Consider the following 20,459-nt stretch of genomic DNA (forward strand, 5'->3'; position numbering starts at 1 on the left):
CTAGCGCAGACTAACTATTTACAGCAGCACCGGTGATCAAAAGCTTGTGTACAATTTTGACATGATCGCGTGGTCTGCTGCTTCATCGCTTCCTTGCTCCCTGGAAGTTTATTCTAGATCATAAATCATGCCTCTCACCTGGGTAGAAGAAGGCTGAGGACGTATTCCGACAAGTTGGTACAATTCAACAGCCAAATTAAACCCAGAAATGGCGAGAACGACACAAAAAGACCCTTTGGTTCACCCCCCTTTTCTTCGTGAGGATTATGAGTCATTCTTCATCTAAACAGAAATATATGAACATCCAAGCAGTCGGCCTCTTAGTGACAGCAGACAATATACAGTAAGTGGTGTTTTATTATATTTGTTTGTTCTCATAAAGTCTGCAGTGAGTAGTAATCAGTGATGCTGTTAGAAAAAGAGCGAACATTGTGATGCGTTTTTTAAATTAATGCGCCGCGTATGCTTAAAATGATCAAAACACGTAAATATTAAATGTTACTGTAAATGTGCCTGTTACTACATTACATATATACATACATCATGTATAAAACCATAATGGAGGTGGTTGGATTTTTTTAAAGGGATTTATGTATTATTATTATTATTATTATTATTATAGGCAGAACAGAGCGGCTCCCATAGGCTCCATTGTAAGCAAACTTTTAATTGCATTTATTTAATATTTAGAATGCATAAAAAAAATACATCCATTGTCATGTCTTTTATAATGATTGTGAATGATAGGCAAAATGTAAAAAAAAAGTGCGGTTCCCCTTTAACTTTAAAAATACCCCCATTCTTTGACACAAATGCAATTTTATATAAAATAATAATATTTATAGAATGTCACACACAAACATTTTTAAATGTTTTATTTGAATGCCCATCATTTATTTGCCGAAAACTTGGTAGCTGTTATCTATCTAAAGTCGCAACAAGTTGTATTTTGAAGCGGAATTCTGTTCAGTTTGCTGATTATACATGATTTTGTGATCATTTGCATGTGTTAACTCGTCAACTTTGACTTTTGCATCAATCACTGTCAAGGTCATGACAGGTAGGTTTATTATTTTCTTGTATTTTGTTTTATTGACGTTTTTACTTTCGATTTGCCTGCATTTGCCACCACTTAAGTCTGAGCGCTGGCTCCCAATGTCCCTGTCCGACAATCAGAACACACCTGTTGTTGGTTGCCAATCCCGATGCTTCTTACAGCAACAACGCCCCGTCCCCGTGCGTATTCCTCCACTGCTACTGGAGCGTCCATCACGCACTCGCCTGCCAACTGTGGTGGCTGGACTCTCCCCCGCTGGCTGCGGGGACTAATGGCCTAGCAGGGGTGCAGTTTGGCAACCCTCCACCAAGTCCGCCCTCAACCCTCCCTTAGTTTTGGACTTCATTTAAAATATCCGCTCATCACAGGTTGAACTTGTTTATTGTTTTTTTTTTAATTTTGTAAATGTTTTTTGGTACTTGGTGAAAATGTTTGAGAACCACTGCAGTAAGAAAGTAAGTAAGCAAAAGTAAGTAAACAGAAGATGTAAAATGATTATGTGCATTGATGACTCTGTTGTGTCACTAATTTCTGGACAGATTTTTTTCATGGGCATGAATTTTAGTTATTTGCACTGTACACATGTGCTTTTGTATTGAAGCAGCGCTAACGAGCAGCATGTTGTTCATCTGAGCTCATTATGAGAGCTGGATATGTTTGAGCTGCCCACTACAAAACACACACAATATCTCTCTCTCTCTCTCTCACACACACATGCACGCACACACACACATGCCCAATGCCGAACACAAAGCTTTCTCTGTCTGTGGACATTGTTGCATGTGAACAAACAGAAAAAGGCCTAATGACCGGAAGAAAAAAGTGAGATAACGAGGGCGGCAGTGGCGGATAAAAGAAGACTAAAATAAGATAATATAATAATAATAGTACATTGGTTGATTGATGGATAGTATACTATATAAACAGATACATGGTGTTTGCAGTATACTTTCAAATGAGTATTTTAATTGGAAGGCCAGTTAACAAGAGTAATGGCATTCTAGCGTCTTCACCTCAACTTCCGTTGAATAACCGTGGCAAAGTGAAAAATTCCATGGAGTAGCCACAGGACAGCGGAAACATTTAGATTTCCTCTGATCTATATCTTAGTAGGACCGACAAAAACTAAGCTGTTGTTGTGAATCATGTTCAGCATTCATCTTTCTCTTCTCTCCATCCCATATCAGTTGAAAAAAAAAGTTGTAAAGTTTACCTTGGATTTAGTGTCCAGTGTGTAGTAAGACCTTATTAAGTACATTGTAAATAATAGCCAATACCTCAATTCTTGTTGTTCTATCACTGGCCAAATCATTAGGTGCTCAATCTATAATTACAACCGTTACAATAAGTTTAAATCATAAATATACTACTATACTAACAAATATACCCTACAAACTACAACTACTGGTTGCAGTTTGTAGTAGCGTAGAGCTGTACTGCATCATATTGAGAGCTGCTTCTATTGCTGCATGCCAGAAAAGTGGGATCATAGCAACAACAAAAGAAAACTGTTCTCCATGGAAACTGATGTCAAGCTTTATCGACATATCATCTCTGCATTGAGTTATGTAACATTTAGAAACTGATTGAAACTGCCAAAAAAAAGATGATGTTAGTTTCCAGACTGCCATCAAACAAATGCAGTAGTTTTTCAAACCGGCCAAAGTCCTATTTGCATCTTGAAAGTCGAACCTTGCTGGTGAACTCATGGTTAAGTGGCTAACTTTTTTTGTTGTTGTGTGGTTGCTAAAATTGTTGAAACATTGCCAGAACAATAAATAAAGGACCACGCTTTGAAAGTAGACAGTCGAAAAGATTCATTCAGTTTACATTACAGTGGTGGAAATGAGTGCCTGAGCTAGGACATTGACAGATAATCAGAGAATCCTCTAATCATCTTTAATGTGTGTGTGTGTGTGTGTGTGTGTGTGTGTGTGTGTGTGTGTGTGTGTGTGTGTGTGTGTGTGTGTTCTTATATTTCTACCCTTCTTGAGACATCAACAAGGAAAAGATCCTTCCATATGAGGACCGGTGAACAAGTTAGGACATAAATCATGGACCCAATACGGAAAACCACTGCATCTAATAGAGAATGTCTCATTTGCACCCCTGGTGGTGAAATCTATCAAAATTAGGGTGGTCCTAAAAAGGAGGGATTTTTCAAATTGACTGTGTGTCGGTTTTAAAAGTGCTCCCCTGTGGTCAACATATGAAATAACAAGTATGTGTAAAAAAATTTAAGTGCTCCCCCTCTGGCCAACATATGTAATAACAAGTGTGTGTAAGAAATTGAAATACACTTCCTTTTGCCAAAATTAATTACAAAAAAATTAAAAATATATATGTTTATAGAGACATACTGTAATAACTTTAAGTAAATACTGAAGATTCCAAACCAATTACAAACAAAAAAATAAAAATAAAATAAATTAACTAAAAGCAGTCTTTTTCTCACGTGTCGACTTTTTTCTTATAAAATAAGGAACTATTTCTCATATTCTTTCTGCTTCTGTAATATTGCAATATTTTCTCGTAAAATTATTACTTTTTAATGCAAAATTGTGACATCATAAAAGTCTGACTTGTATTGTTGTTCTTGTAAATTAGTTAATTTTTTGAGTAAAATGATGACCTTTGTCATAACTTTGCCAAGTAAAATTCCAATTATTATTATAATATTGCCAACATGTTTAAGTTTTCTTATTAAATTGTGACTTTTGTCAAGTAAAATTACGACTCTTTTCATAAAATTGCCAACATTTTAAGCTTTTCTTGTAAAATTGCGACTGTTATTGAGTAACATTTCAACTTGTATTATAATATTGCACAAATGTTCAGTTTTTCTTGTAAAATGTTGACTTGCGTTGAGTAAAATGACAACTTTTGTTATAATACTGCCAAAATTTTAAGTTTTTCTTGTGAAACTGACCGTTTTCTCATGAAATTCCAACTCATTTTTCACAACAAGCTTTTTTATATTTGCATAGTATGTATATATTATTAATGTTGTGAATACAAATCTTTATATATCTAGAAAGGGTGGTCCTAAAGAGGTAGGCATTTTTCGGAGGTCTCAAGAAGGTAACAAATACAAGAATGTGTGTGTGTGTGTGTGTGTGTGTGTGTGTGTGTGTGTGTGTGTGTGTGTGTGTGTGTGTGTGTGTGTGTGTGTGTGTGTGTGTGTGCGTGCGTGAGTGCTTGAGTGTGTTTTATTTGTTTTCATATGTCTTTGCCTTGTTCTTTGTAGACTTTTTGAGCATGCACTGCAACCACATGGTTTTGATGTGTGCCAGTTGGCTGCTGAAGACAGTAGCTCCTGAGATTTTCACAACTGATGTGTCAAACAATTTCCCTTGTGAATCAATAAAGTTTGTAGTCTAAGTACTTCTGAGTGCTAAACGAATAGGGTTCAGACAGGCTGGAGTTTTTTATTTAAGCAAAACCTATGATGTTTTTCCTTTTTTTCCTGAAGTACAAATGTGGTTGCAATGTTGTAAACAATGTCAAAGCATCAAATTATAAGGTTCATGCATTTGTGTAAACTTGCTTGCAGTTTTGGATGCCTCTGAACACTGTGCTTTGTGCTTTTTAAGTGTTTTTTTTTAAACATTCGTACAACATTTTCTAGCTTTGCTAGCTCAATTGTAGGAAAAATAAAACAATGGACACTGCCTTGGCCCTCAACACCTCCCTTCTGGTGCACACAAGGAAGATTACTGAACAAGGTAAAGTGGATTTTATTTATTAGTTCTGATTATTGTAGCAACCTGGCTCTTAAAGGGAAACTGCACTTACACACACACACATTATATATATATATATATAATCTAAGGTAATACGCAAGGACATTAACACATCCGACACATATGTAGGATTAACCGAGGGAGAATTCAAAACCAGATGGAACAATCACAAGGCTTCTTTCAGGAACAAAAACCTGCGAAATACCACAGAACTCAGCAAACACATTTGGGACCTCAAAGACAATAATGTTGAATATTCAATAACATGGCAAATTCTTGCATCCAGCACACCTTACAATAGTGGTAATAAAAGATGCAACCTATGCTTGAAAGAGAAACTGTTTATTATTTACCGTCCAGACCTGTCATCCCTCAACAAGCGCAGCGAAATTGTCACAGCATGCCGCCATAGACGGAAACACCTCCTAGGTAACACATGAGCCAATCACCACGCCCCTAGGCCAGCCTGTACCCACCCACTCTGTGCCCTATATAAACCATGGTATGCGAATGCTCCCATTAAAATCTCCTGACGATTGAGGGTACCCCCCCTCATGAAACAGGCCTGTAGAGATGAAATAGTCTTGTGATTTTTTCCCCACACATACATACATATATATATATATATATATATATATATATATATATATATATATATATATATATATATATATACACACATATACACATTTTCGCAGGTTTCCCTGTGAAACAGGCTTGTAGGGATAAAATAGCCTCTGTGTTTTTCCCTGACCTAACGTATATTCCGCTCTACCCCGGTATTGAGCACTGTATAACGGACAAACCACAGAAACCTCGACTATATATATATATATATATATATATATATATATATATATATACACACACACATACACACACAGTATTGCCAGGTTGCTACATCCATCCATCCATTTTCTACCGCTTGTCTCTCTCGTACAGTATATAATTGACTATGCATTATATATGTTTTTACATATGCTGTAAAAAAATATATTGATTTTACCGTAAAAATAAAGTTTTTTACATTGACATTTTTACAGTGTACAATTTGATGAATAACTTGCTTGGAAATCATAAGTCAAGCAGATAGCTAAATATTAATTTTTATATATATTTTGGAATGTATGATAATATAATATTTGTTGCATTATTCGATCATATTAAAGTTTAAAAGATATGCAATTACATGCAGTACATGCATTTTTTGAATGTCAAAATGGAAAGAAAAATACATTTGGTAAGAAAAGATAAAATACTTTATTAACGCATATTATTTCCAGGCTTTGATGTGGTGGGCCAGATTTGGCCCACGGGCCTTTAGTTTGACAGTTGTGAAGGGACTAAAAGGGACTCCTCCATAAACAAACTGTTCGCAGACAGCCACAGACAGCGGGTTAAAAATGTGACCATGGAGCAAAATTTACACCAAATAATATCCAATACATATTATCTAGACCACAAGGAAGTGTGCTAAATGTAGATTAGAATAATCATTGGTCTACTTTAAAGGGAAACTGTTCTGTTTTGGAATGTTGCCTATCTTTCACAATCATTATGAGAGACATGACAATGGATGTTTTTCATTTTGTATTCTAAATATCAAATAAATGCCATCAAAAGTCAACTTACAATGGAGTTTATGAGAGCCGCTCAATTCCGCCTACAAAGCCCTTAAAAAAACTTCCAAATATCTTCATTAAGGTTTTATATACGGTACATGATGTCAGTATATATGTAATGTAGCAACGGGCACATTTATAATACAATTTTATATTTACGTATTTTGATTATTTTAAGCATACGTGGCAAATTAATTTAAAAAACACATCATGATGTTTGACCATAGGTGAGGATCCTCACCTATGGTCATGAGCTTTGGGTTATGACCGAAAGGACAAGATCACGAGTACAGGCGGCCGAAATGGGGTTCCTCCGCTGGGTGGCGGGGCTCTCCCTTAGAGATAGGGTGAGAAGCTCTGTCATCCGGGGGGAGCTCAAAGTAAAGCCGCTGCTCCTCAACATCGAGAGGAGCCAGATGAGGTAGTTCGGGCATCTGGTCAGGATGCCACCCGATCGCCTCCCTCGGGAGGTGTTTAGGGCACGTCCGACCGGTAGGAGGCCACGGGGAAGACCCAGGACACGTTGGGAAGACTATGTCTCCCGGCTGGCCTGGGAACGCCTCGGGATCCCCCGGGAGGAGCTGGACGAAGTGGCTGGGGAGAGGGAAGTCTGGGCTTCCCTGCTTAGGCTGCTGCCCCCGCGACCCGACCTCGGATAAGCGGAAGAAGATGGATGGATGGATGGATCATGATGTTTGCTTTTTTTTCCTAATCACTGATTTCTGCTCATTGCAGAATTTATGCGAGCCAACAAACATAATAAAATATCACTTTACTGTACAAGGTCTGCTGTCATTGGGATGCCGACAGCTGGGATGTTCATATGCTCATACGTATATAACGGGGTGGGAAGGACAAGCGTCTTTTCGTGTCGTTCTCGCCATTTTCGGGTCCTGAATGGTTGTCAAAGTGTACCAACTTCTCTGAATACCTACTCAGACTTCTTCTGTCCAGGTGAGGTGCATGATTTGTGATCTACAATACACGTACAGGGAGCAAGGAAGCAAGGAAGCAGCAGACCACTCGACGGTGTAAATAAACATAGGGACACACAGTAGTGATAACGGCGCCGCTATTAATAGTCTGTTTACGTTAGCGCTTGTAATAACAATATCACTAATACTTGGTTAATATTCAGGTCACAAAATGTAAATGGAGTATTGTTGGTGGTTTTTGAATGGTTATTTAGTGGATTTTACGGGCGAAATAGAGGAGCACCCATTGGCCCCGCTGTGTGCAGACTTTTATTTACGTTTATTTAATATTTAGAAGGAATTTTAAAAAATCCATCTGTCATCATGTGTTTCATAATGATTGCAAATAATAGGCAAAATTCCCAAAAAGGGCAGTTCCCCTTTAAGTATAGCTGCAAGAGGCAGCAATCTGATAAAGAAGGTGAGAAACACTACTGAATTGAGTGAGGACAAAACTTGTAGCAAAGCCCAATGGTAGTGTCCGTTATAATATGATTATGATGTAATGGTGTAGAAATTGAGATAGGCCAGTGCATGTATTGACTGTAGCTGCTGGGGTTAACAAAGTAACAATAAAGTTCAAGTGAGCAACTACACAGCTCTAATCGTCAACTTAAATTATTATTATTCTTTTTTTTTTACCCTCCTTCACCAACAACAGTCTTTAATGAGGGTAAAAAAGATGTTATATGTTTGATCCATTTCATTCATTATTTCTACGTATTTTGCATTCTTTTAGAAATTTAAAACTATCATTAGCCACTATAGAATGTATTTTGTGTCAATGTTTTTGAACCAAAAATGTATTCCGTTTTTGTACGAGTCCGTCAGCTTCGGACCTTTTGGAAAGGATTGCTAACGAAAACTAAGGTACCATTGAGTCGATATTTCGCAACATTTTTTGGGACATTGGAACAAACTAACCAGCTTCCATCATCAGCTAATACAGATTCCACTGCATTAATTTATCTTTTTTGGAAGACGTGTTTTTTGTTCACATCTGGTATAGATCCCACATGTGTGTTTGAGCCCACATATGTATTTGAGCTGAAGGGTAGCTGATATCAATATTGTTCCGATATCAAATTTTAGCAGGAATTGTATGCTTTTGAAGTGTTAATTTGTGTTTGGCGACACCGAGTGGTCATATTAAATCATCAAATTAAAAGCATGATGCAGGACATTGAATGTTCCTGACACATTTGTTTTCTGGATATTTTCTAATACATTTCTGCCTTGGAGACTTTGTATCGTGTAATATGTACCGTATTTTTCGGACTATAAGTCGCAGTTTTTTTTCATAGTTTGGCCGGGAGTGCGACTTATACTCAGGAGCGACTTGTGTGAAATTATTAACACATTACCGTAAAATATCAAATAATATTATTTAGCTCATTCACGTAAGAAACTAGACGTATAAGATTGCATGGGATTTAGCGATTAGGAGTGACAGACTGTTTGGTAAACGTATAGCATGTTCTATATGTTATAGGGTTTTGAATGACTCTTACCAAAATATGTTACGTTAACATACCAGGCACGTTCTCAGTTGGTTATTTATGCCTCATATAACGTACACTTATTCTTTCTTTCTTTAGTTTATTTCGAACATGAACACACTTACATCATAATACATCACACAATTTCATATCAATTCAGCCTGTTGTTCACTATTCTTTATTTCTTTTAAATTGCCTTTCAAATGTCTATTCTTGGTGTTGGGTTTTATCAAATACATTACCCCAAAAAATGCGACTTATACTCCAGTGCGACTTTTTATGTTTTTTTCCTTCTTTATTATGCATTTTCGGCCGGTGCGACTTATACTCCGGAGCGACTTATACTCCGAAAAATACGGTAAATATTTTATACTTGTGTACATTCAATCAATCATCAATCAAAGTTTATTTATACAGCCCTTAATCACAAGTGTCTCAAAGGGCTGCACAAGCCACAACGACATCCTCAGCTCAGATCCCACATCAGGGCAAGAAAAACCTCAACCCAATGAGAAACCTTGGAGATATTGAGAAGTGTTGTGTTATAAAAAGCAAAGTTGGTCAATTAAGGACACTTATTATGTACATTAAGCGTGTATGCTTAGCTGTAGAGTAGCTGCTAGCTCCTTGTAGCCTATAACCTCCCATATTTAGCTTTTACAAATGACTTCACAAAAATACACGAAAAGATCAAACTTGTGTGTTTGTTGGAGTAGATGTTCACTGATTTGCATAAGTAAACACACTTTTATGCTTGTATCGGAGCTTATATTGGATATTTTAGATGCAAGCTGATATTATCCGATACTTGTTATTTTGCTGATATTGGACCGATATTAATATCGTATCGGGACACCCCGAGTTCCCACTTCCAAAAATTCCTGCATGCAGCATAGCTTTGGCAATAGCATCAATGCATACCTGGGCCTTGACTCAAGACCACCACTGAGTAAAACTATGTGGGCTATATTGTGTAGATGATCCACAGAAAACAATGATGTCTCTAAAGAGACCAGATACTACTATGGTAAGTCTTCACTTGAAGGCAAAAGTAGCACAATAATAGTAACCATAATGCAACACTTTTCAGTAAAATAAACTAAATCCTACTCTATAAATGTGCAGCAATCACAAAATGTATCTCTCCATAGGCCACATTGTCCACAACTGTGTGTATGTTGCCATGGTGATAAGGGAAGAGCACTTGAAGTGTCCTGTGATGATGCGCATGAGCTGCTATTAATAGAGAGAGCTGGTGCACGTGTGTCTCAAATGTGACGATAAAGCAGCCCTCAGACGAAGCTTGTGTGCTGCAATAACACTCGCCACTTGTCTGCAGATGCATAATGGGCTAGCCAGTGGGTTTATGTGTGTGTTTGTATGGTGTGTGTGCGATCATGTGGACCTACCTCCAGGTTATCCAGCGAGCGGGCCATGCTGAGACGTTTGGAACGCCCAAAGGAGCGTCTGGCTGAGGAGCGTTGGGGAAGAGGGGCAAAACCCATGGTCAGACCTCGGAAGCGACCACCCTATAAAGTGAAAAAGTGACACATCTAGTCATGCACAGTACAGATGTAATCTGTTTTTGTAGAGCTAATTAGATGAGTCTTGACTAAAACCTCTAAATAAAAAAACACCTCAGGCCCTGAGGGAACATGTCATCCCAGAAACTTGCCCACATCCCCAATAAATGTCAGAATACTTTTAGTGTCCATTTCTTCATCTAAAAATGCAGTTATGTTTCGGGACTGCGAATCTAAAGAAATCTTGGACCACTGTACAAAGCAAGGCCCTTTGAAGACAAGCTTGGACGAGTTTGGTGTGGAAAAAAACCTGCCCAGAATCGTGACTTCAACCCCATCAAACATATTTAAACTAAACAAAAGAATTACACAGACAACTTGAAGATATCATCACCTTAATATTTTCTCCTTTTTCCTTTTTAGACTGTGTAGGTCTAAAGCAGTGTTTCCTGTACATTATTTTATTTATGTATGATAAATTGAGCACGGTGCACAGGGGTTAGTGCATGTGCCTCACAATACGGAGGTCCTGGGTTCGATTCTGGGCTTTGGATCTTTCTGTGTGGAGTTTGCATGTTCTCCCCGTGACTGCATGGGTTCCCTCCGGGTACTCGGGCTTCTTCCCACCTCCAAAGACATGCACCTGGGAATAGGTTGATTGGCAACACTAAATTGGCCCTAGTGTGCGAATGTGAGTGTGAATGTTGTCGGTCTATCTGTGTTGGCACTGCGATGAGGTGGCGACTTGTCCAGGGTGTACCCGCCTTTGGCCCGAATACAGCTGAGATAGGCTCCAGCACCACCCGCCCCCCCAAGACAAGCGGTAGAAAACGGACGGATAATTAATTTAGCCTGCCACAAATTTACCTGTTAGCCCTCACTCATAAACACATTATAACGACACTGTCTGTGAATGTAGCTTGTCGTTCCAACTTGGTACAGTAGAAGTAGCATAGTCACTCACTCACTCACACTGTAATGGACCAGGCCCTCATGTAACACGCTTGCATATGCACAAAAACCATACTGCAATACACCTTTTTTCACGGGTAAGTTGAGATGTATCAAGACAGACTTTGACGTGGAAATGTGCACTTCCTTCACGGCAACTCCTTAGCTGCCGTAAACACTTTTCTACAGGCTGTGGATACTTTAGTGACACACAAAGGTGATGCTGGGTGACAGTTCACATAAAAAAGTGCCAACTTTTACTCATCAGACTGATTGACGTGCCCAACATAGCCATTTGTATTCAGTTTTCAGAGACATGGCAATGTCAGGCTAACAACCGCTTTGCCATCTACTCGAAACAGGAGAAAGAAGCCTCCTACTGACTTGTCTATAAAGGTTCTCATTCATCCAGGTCATTGTCATCTCAGGGCATTCAATCAATTGCAACTGGACTGTTTGGTTTGTCTTAGAAGACATTTCGCCTCTCATCCGAGTAGGCTTCATCAGTTCGTGCTCATAGACTTAGATTGATCAGATCTAGTCTAGCTGCTGGTGCCAAAACCCCAAATATTTATACACGAAAAAACAGGAGGTTGTGCCTCCTACTGACTTGTAATTGGTCAGACCCTTCCGAGCTCAAGCACATGGCTACTTTCAATATGTTTTGATAAGGTGGCATGGTCTGGGCGTGTCAAGCCATGCACACGTCTGCTGCCAATTTCAAGTTGATCGCAATGTAACAAAGAAATGTGCTTAGATTTGTCCGTGCAAACACTTTAATACATCTGAATTTCTACTTGCATATGCATGGATTTTAACGTATGTCCATGTTTCGTAGAAAAGCCATGCAACTGTTGTTACAAGATCGCCATGGTGTCCTAACTCTTTTGCCCATAGTATATTGTCTTATAATCAGAGTGTGAATGTTCTGGGTTCTCAAGGACTCAGAAGCAGGTAAGATGAATCCATAAACATTTTCCCTGTCCTTGTTTTAGTTAATAGGGAGGTAATCTTCACACGCAGATATATGGACTGTAATGTCTTTCTTTTTGTTGACAACACAATTTAAAAAAGGTGTTCTTGGATAGACAGTTAGACAAAGTTCACAGAAGTCACATCTCGTGCGTTCTTTCCAAACCAGACGAAGCAAAAACTTGTTCAGGTATTTAAACCATTGGAATGTACTCAAGTTTATGAATGATGACTTTTCTCTAGGAGTGGGCAAATTGATCTAAATATCAATAGTATCAATACCAAGGTGGGTATTGGTATCAGATCAATATGAGCGTGATGGGATCTATACTATAGTTGCAGTTTCTCGTCTGTAAATCCAGAAAAATACTAGCTTTTCCTCAGTTTTTGCGACCACAGTGTGTTTCCTAGTTTGTCATTGAAACAGCACACCTTTCTCTCTCTACTGCTCACTCAGGCACACTTCCGCTCCACTGACTACGTTTTTATTCTTCACAAATATCTGCCTGCAATGGAAGTAATCACGGTTGTTTTGTTGACATTTTTTAATTTACATTTTTGTTACAATGATGCATTTTTGTTGAAGATCCATTTAAAAGGGGTCATATTAAGGAAAACTAACTTTTCCTACCTGTTGGCACTTGTTTTTGTGTATTTGAGATCCCGATTACCCCATAAAATTTGAATCCAAACTATGGAGGCATGGTGGAGATATTTAAAAACATTTTTACCTCTTTCCAAACAAGCCGTTTGGAATTTGAGACTTTAGTGACGTATTTCGTCATAGGCCTTGTACACACTGCAGGTCAATCTCGATTTTTTTGCCCATATGCGACCTGTATCGGATTTTTTCAGGTCCATGTGTCCAGTGCAATTCCGAATTTTTAATATCCAACCCAAGCCTTTTTCTTATGTGGATATAAGTCGTATATATATGCGATGTGTTCTCAATGTGTACGCTCCCGCGATCAGGTCACGTTCATCCGACCAGAACGTCATCAAAAAGTGATAAGCGTCATCATTATTCGCCAAAATAGGCGTTTACAAAATAAATAATTGGTAAAACAGGTAAAATAATATGTTTTAGGAACTCACCTGAAACTTTTACCTCTCCAGTTTCCAATTGCTCGCCCACATACACACTCTTCAAGCAGACATCGAAGCTAAATATCCCTTAAACTGCCAGAGCCAAAATACTTGTCCTCTTAATCTTCTACGCGCAATAATTCGGTTCATAAAATGTTGAGTTTGATTGCACAAAATCCTGGAAATTGCCACAAATTCCCCAGACTAGAGTGGAAGCCATGTTTACTTCCGTAAACATTGCAATGCGTGTGACGTCATGACGTCATGTCTGCACGTGGGTCAGATTGCAGTCACATTAGAAATCTTTTTTTTTTTGTAATATGAACGATCACTAAAAAAATGGGATTTGACAACAAAATTCGAATTGGACATCCGACCCTGCAGTGTGAACGTAGCCTTAGTTGCCTCAGTTGATATTTCCATAGCAGAGGAGAGGGTAGAGTTGGACCAAAAATACAAAAAGTAATCTGTCTGGAGCCGCAAAAAATTAAAAGTCTTATATAAGTGTTATAATGATGGCAACTAAGGCTGAAACGACGCGTCGACGTAGTCGACGTCATCGGTTACGTAAATACGTCGACGCCGTTTTTGTGCGTCGGCGCGTCGCATATTTACGTCACACTACTTTACTGTCATGGCGGAGCGCAAAGCAGACGATGCGAGCGAGGGGAAAAAAGCACGCCAAAAGTCGTCAAAAGTGTGGGAGTATTTCAATAAACGGCCTAATAATGTTGTTGTATGCACACTGTGTCGAGCGGAAATGGCCTATCATAGCAGCACAACGGCTATGAACGAACATTTGAAAAGAAAACCCCCGACAGCGTTCTTGCCATCACCATCAACAAGTCAATCGTCCGCGTGCGTATACGTTGTCATTATTACACAAAAACATGAATGTGTCATTTGTATCTGCGTTGTAAATTCATAAACTAAAGCACCGTTTCGCTCTGAGAGGCGCGTTTGGCGTGCCTGTTCAGTGTTTACAAAGACGCGCTCCTCTTTAACGCTGTGGAGAGGCGGCGGCGGCGAGCGAGCGGCGAGGCGGGGCGCGCCGGGAGCGACGCCGCAATCGTGCCCAGGTGCGGGATCCGCGCAGTTGGAAGAGAAAAGACTTTGTGTAAAATTAAAAGATTGTAAACCTGGCAAAGCCGTCTGGCGTTCAGTCTGTCGGTCCTGAAAGAACCCCACGGCACAAGACGTGTCACAAACGCTAACGTTAATTAGTTGTGCAAATACCTTTTACAACATTAACAGTTACATATACTATGTACAAACGAACAATTAACTTTCACTTTAATCATACTATCATTGTTGTGTTATTAAGCAAAATAAGCAATACTTTTACTTTTGTTGAAATGTTTACACTGTACACTTTTTTGTATTGGATGTTTAGCTTTATTTTTGCACATTTTAGCAAATAAGCAATACTTTTACTTTTGTTGAAATGTTTACACTTGTTACAGAATATTTCCGTTTTGCACTTTTTTGTATTGGATGTTTATCTTTATTTTTGCACATTTTAAAGCAAAATAAGCAATACTTTTACTTTTGAAATGCTTATACTATTCCAGAATATTAAGATTTGCACTGGATGTTTACTTTTATATTTGCACATTAAAAAGCAAATAAGCTACTTTTAATTTTGTTAAATGTTAAAAGTTTTAAATGTTTACATTGTTACAGAATATTTTGTCATGTTGTTGTCAATGTTGACTGACTAGTGGCCATACTTTTTTTTTTGTAAATAAAAGCCATGCCTTTTGAAAAAACTGGCCTACATTTATTTTTTCCTCTTCATTTTAAATTAAAAAAAAAATCGGTAAAAGGAAAAATAATCTATAGATTAATCGAAAAAAATAATCTATAGATTAACCGATTAATCGAAAAAATAATCTATAGATTAATCGATAGAAAAATAATCGTTAGCTGCAGCCCTAATGGCAACACGTAATGTAAGTGGCTAATTACCTATATTAGCCTACTATCAAAATGACTATGTGTCGCAGGCTGACGCAAATCTTCGTTGACAGAAATGTTGAAATGTAATATTTATTCTACACATTTTTACAACATTGGAAAACATTAGTAAAACTTCTCAGAGGGTGAGATAACTCCTGGAAATGACGGTCTTAGAACGGCAAAAGGTATAGATGTATGTGTCCAAGTGAAAGGAAACGGCAGACTGTCTTCTTCTAATAGATGTATTAAAATCTTTGCAAGCTGGCTAATGTTTGCTGTGGTCTGGAACAACATGGCACACTAACAACTATCAGAAATGCAGCCAATATTACATACAGATAATGTGTCATGAAACATGGAAAAATAAACTAAATACATAGAGGACGTAGGTAAAGGAAATTAAATGAGCTAAAATTTACCAACAAATGAGGCATAATGATGCGATATGTACATACAGCTAGCCTAAATAGCATGTTAGCATCGATTAGCTTGCAGTCATCCATCCATCCATTTTCTACCGCTTGTCCCTTTCGGGGTTGCAGGGGGTGCTGGAGCCTATCTCAGCTGCATTCGGGCGGAAGGCGTGGCAGTGACCAAATATGCCTGATTAGCACTCCATAACAAGTCAATAATGTCAACAAGGCACACCTTTGTGCATTCACGCACAGTATAAAACTTTTGGTGGACAAAATGAGACAAAGATGGAGTGGCATAAAACATGTCTTTCTGTGGCAGCGTCGGAGAAAGCTCTACATGTAAACAAACTGTTGAGTCAGAGTCTACACGACGGTGAGTTCAAGGGCCGCTGAAATTAGTAGGACAAAACGGTGCTCGCCAAATACTCTCATCAGTGAAGCATTAACACAAACATTAAACTGTGGGCTTTCTAACAATTAGGAAGATTTGAGTCATGTTTGTCCTCCTACAGAAACCATATTACAATAAAAAAAATATTTTTCTCCATTTACATACATTTTTGTAAAAGCTCCATGGAGCCACCAGGGCGCCGCTCAAGAGCCGCATGTGGCTGTAGAGCCGCGGGTTGCTGACCCCCGAGTTAACCCGAAGAACTCTGCACGAGTCCGCCATTTTCATTTAGTTGTAGTCCAAAGTTGTCGTCAATGAGCTCCTAATTTAATATGCATGCTAAAATTCTTCGCTGTTGCCACTTCTGAATAAAATAGCTCCAACTTATATACAGTATGTCAAGACTCTATATGGAAGCGCTAAAAACTACAACATGGCTGATGGAGTGGAGACAGCCTGTACGACGGCTTTGGCACGTAAAACCGCCTATTAAACAGTGCATTATAAAGAGACAGTCAGAAAACGGTTTGAAGATGATCTGTAAAACCAAATGTATGCAAAAATTTCACCAAAGAACCTCCATTACAGGGAGGGGTTTTAATTGTAAAAAAAATCATAATATGATCACACTCACGGCGAGGTGCATTTATGATCACCGGAATTCTGATCGCTACAACAGAAGGAGTTTCTTATGCTAATTTCAAATTTGATTGATTAATCACAAATCTTTAGAAAAATCTCAATCAAATTAATACACATATTATTCCCCAGTAATAGTCTGACACTGCCGGAAATGTAGGGATGGACTCTACTCAAAGCTATATATAACTTGATTCACAAACAAATATCTGATTCATTCAAGATACCTCTTCATCAAATGGCATTTCGATTTAACTATGAATTGATTGATTCTATGTCGTTGTTTCTCTTGTAAAACTCATAATGTTGCCAAACAATAGATTTTAAGTGTGGAGTGTGAATGTGTATCGGCTCAGTCATGCTTGCCTTGTTGTTATTGCTGTTGTTACCTACGTGGGCCTACCCACAATTCTTGTCGCTCCGACTAAAAGAAAGTTTTAAAATCAATTTTAAAGGGGGCAAAATTCGAAGTAAGATCCGATGAGCCTCAAATTGTTTCCCTTAAAGCACAGCGGTTTAAAGCTGCTCTACTGATGCATTAATAATAATATCTCACATGCGCATGTCCGCGGTCAAATAAAAAACAGTTCATCTTCCATTCCCCACAGGGTTGTGTATCGATTTCCAATTTTTGCTCTAACTGGGCGATAGATTATGAGAGACGTACCTGAAAACTGATTTTGTTTTGTCCTGTCCAGCCACTCAGGCAAATCATATTGTTGATGTAGATGCCCATATCTGCTGTATATATTTACTTTAAAAAAGAGAAATGTGGGATACTTCTCTTGTTGCCTTATTTGTATTTGACTTTATTAAATTGATTTATTTAATGTTTTGTGCAGCCGGACTGGAGCAGGAGGGGATAGAAAGAAGAAAAAAGAAAGACAACAACAACAACAACAAAAAACAACAACAACAACAGAACAACATCAGCGAATACGATATGTACAAATATATTACAAAAAATGACAGCAAAGAACCAGTTACTGAAGTAGATAGTAATAACACAGAAATTACAAGTAACATTAATGCACTGCAAATGGAGCAATAAGAATACCAACAGAAATAATTACCTCAATTATCAATTGTTTCAAATGCAACAATACATATATGTAATGAAAACTTGAATTACAAAAGAAAGCAGCTAAATGGAAGGGAAGAAAGAGAAGTGAATTATATTAACCTTGTAGATTGTTATAGTAAAGTAGGTTAAGCTTTATCAGTGTGCCGTGTTTTACCCAGTTTCTGCTGGGGGGAACAACGTTTATATATATATATATATATATATATATATATATATATATATATATATATATATATATATGTGCTTGTGTATGTACATTATGTATATATGTATGTTTGTACAGCAAATGTGCGTGCGGATGTATGTACCGTCTGTGTGTAAATGTATGTACCGGTACTGTACTTGGATATGTATATGCGAGCGTATGTAGCTGTGTATGTGCATAAGTAACTCTGTGTGTATGTATGTATGAAATAATGTACGTATGTATGTACAGTATATATGTATGAATAATTGTGTGTATGTGCGTTAAATGCGTGTTTGTATGTACAATATATTTTTGTCCCAGTAAGTGCGGGAGCCAAAGTATGGCCCCAGCCACCCGGAGAGCCCAACCCAAAACAGCAGGTGCGGTGCCCAGTGAACAAGGAACCATCGGCTCCACGCAGGCAGGCCGGCCAGCGACAGGACCCCCAGAATCAGGCCCACGGTGCTGCCCGGTAGGTCAGCGGTAGGCCGTAGACAGACGTGCCCGGCACAGGACAAGACACGGGAGAAGCAGGAGACAGCCAGCCCCCAAGCCAGCGAGAGACCATACCCCACGTGGACAGAAAGACAAATGCAGTGTTTCCCATATATTCATTTACTTGTGGCGAGCCGCCACGGGTTAAAAAAAAAAAGACAAATTATTTATTTTATGTTTTATTATTATTATTTTTTAAGCTTTTTTGAAACAGTAAGGTGTTATATTAGCATCCAATAATGTTAAATACACCGACTATGGTAATTGTCTTAAAATTAAGAGTTTGATGTTTGAGCAACAAGCTTCCATAGTTAATCAGCACGCACACAAAGTGTGCTGCAGGAGCAGTACAAAGTTAGCGGTCAGTATTCATTTCTCCACAGTTTGGTGAACATCCAACTGTAAGTAGAAATACACTTTTTTAATGTAAATTTTGTTCCATTGCAATCTAATTTAATAAACGTTTGTATAAGTTAGGCTGTGCTAATTTTCATTAGCCTGTCAAAGAGGTTGTCCGTTGTACTTCAGCATCAAGCTAGCGGAACAAGAGCCAACCTGCATCCTGTATAATTGTTTAGATTTTCAGCGTTTTATAACAAACTGTATAGTTAAACTCACATGATTCCTACATGTATGTGCACTTCATATGTATATTAATGTACTTTCCTTTGTCTGCCTAATTTTACTGTAGCTTAATTGTGGAGACTATCAATAAACAACCTCAAAATATTTGTTTTCCCTCCCCAATTTAAAAGATCTTTTACATATTTGGCAAACTAACTTTCAACATTCAGAGAGGGCAAATTAATATATGTCAATAAACAAGGGGTGTACAAAGTGTAGCCTGTGTTACGTTGTAGTAATAAAATAAGCAGCAACAATTGAGAAATAGAGCAACACGATATAAATGGGTTAAATGATAAATGGGTTGTACTTGTATAGCGCTTTTCTACCTTCAAGGTACTCAAAGCGCTTTGACATTACTTCCACATTTACCCATTCACACACACATTCACACACTGATGGAGGGAGCTGCCATGCAAGGCGCTAACCAGCACCCATCAGGAGCAAGGGTGAAGTGTCTTGCTCAGGACACAACGGACATGACGAGGTTGGTACTAGGTGGGGATTGAACCAGGGACCCTCGGGTTGCGCACGGTCACTCCCCCACTGCGCCACGCCAACATATGTATATGTTATTACTAATAACAGCAATTTGTTTTAAAATATACGTATAGCTTTTTTTTGCCTTTTTAAAGCTGGTATATGCATCATCGCCGATTATGCAAATTATATTATAATGACAGATTGACATCAATAGCCCACCACACCCTTAGCCACGTTCCCACCGCCACAAGTATATTGGCAAACTCCAATAGTAATCTTTCAACATTGCTAAGTTGACAACATTACAAGCTTATGTTCATGCTACATACATTTTTAAGTTTTGTTGGGACTTTTACAGCATTATTCTGCTATTTTTACCACTATGATGAGCACTAAAGGATCTTGGACAATGAATTCTGCGAGACACTCCGAGATTCACGGGAGTGCAACTAAAACTTGACTAACTAGACCAGGGGTCGGTAACCCAAAATGTTGAAAGAGCCATATTGGACCAAAAATACAGAAAACAAATCTGTCTCGAGCCGCAACAAATTAAAAGTATATAAGTCTTACAATGAAGGCAACACATGACGTAAGTGTCTCAATTAGCTATAATACTATCAACATGACTGTGTCGCAGGCTGAAACAAATCTTCGTTGACAGAAATGTTGAAATGTAATATTTATTTTTACACATTTTTACAACATTAGAAACCATTAGTAAATCAGAGGCTACTCAGAATGTGAGATAACT

General features: G+C 38.3%; 1 protein-coding gene across 4 annotated transcripts in view; it reads right to left on the reverse strand.

The window, feature by feature from the left end:
* rgs12b (regulator of G protein signaling 12b) overlaps positions 1 to 20,459 on the reverse strand; it is a 137,566-nt gene that overhangs the window by 87,997 nt on the left and 29,110 nt on the right. For all 4 annotated transcript variants that reach the window (XM_061988201.2, XM_061988200.2, XM_061988202.1 and 1 more), the window contains exon 5: positions 10,305 to 10,424. In XM_061988201.2, coding sequence (XP_061844185.1) covers positions 10,305 to 10,424 — 120 coding nt within the window. The remainder of the gene's footprint in view (positions 1 to 10,304; positions 10,425 to 20,459) is intronic.

This window comes from Nerophis lumbriciformis, linkage group LG27, assembly GCF_033978685.3.
Source record: "Nerophis lumbriciformis linkage group LG27, RoL_Nlum_v2.1, whole genome shotgun sequence".
Lineage (NCBI taxonomy): Eukaryota > Metazoa > Chordata > Actinopteri > Syngnathiformes > Syngnathidae > Nerophis > Nerophis lumbriciformis.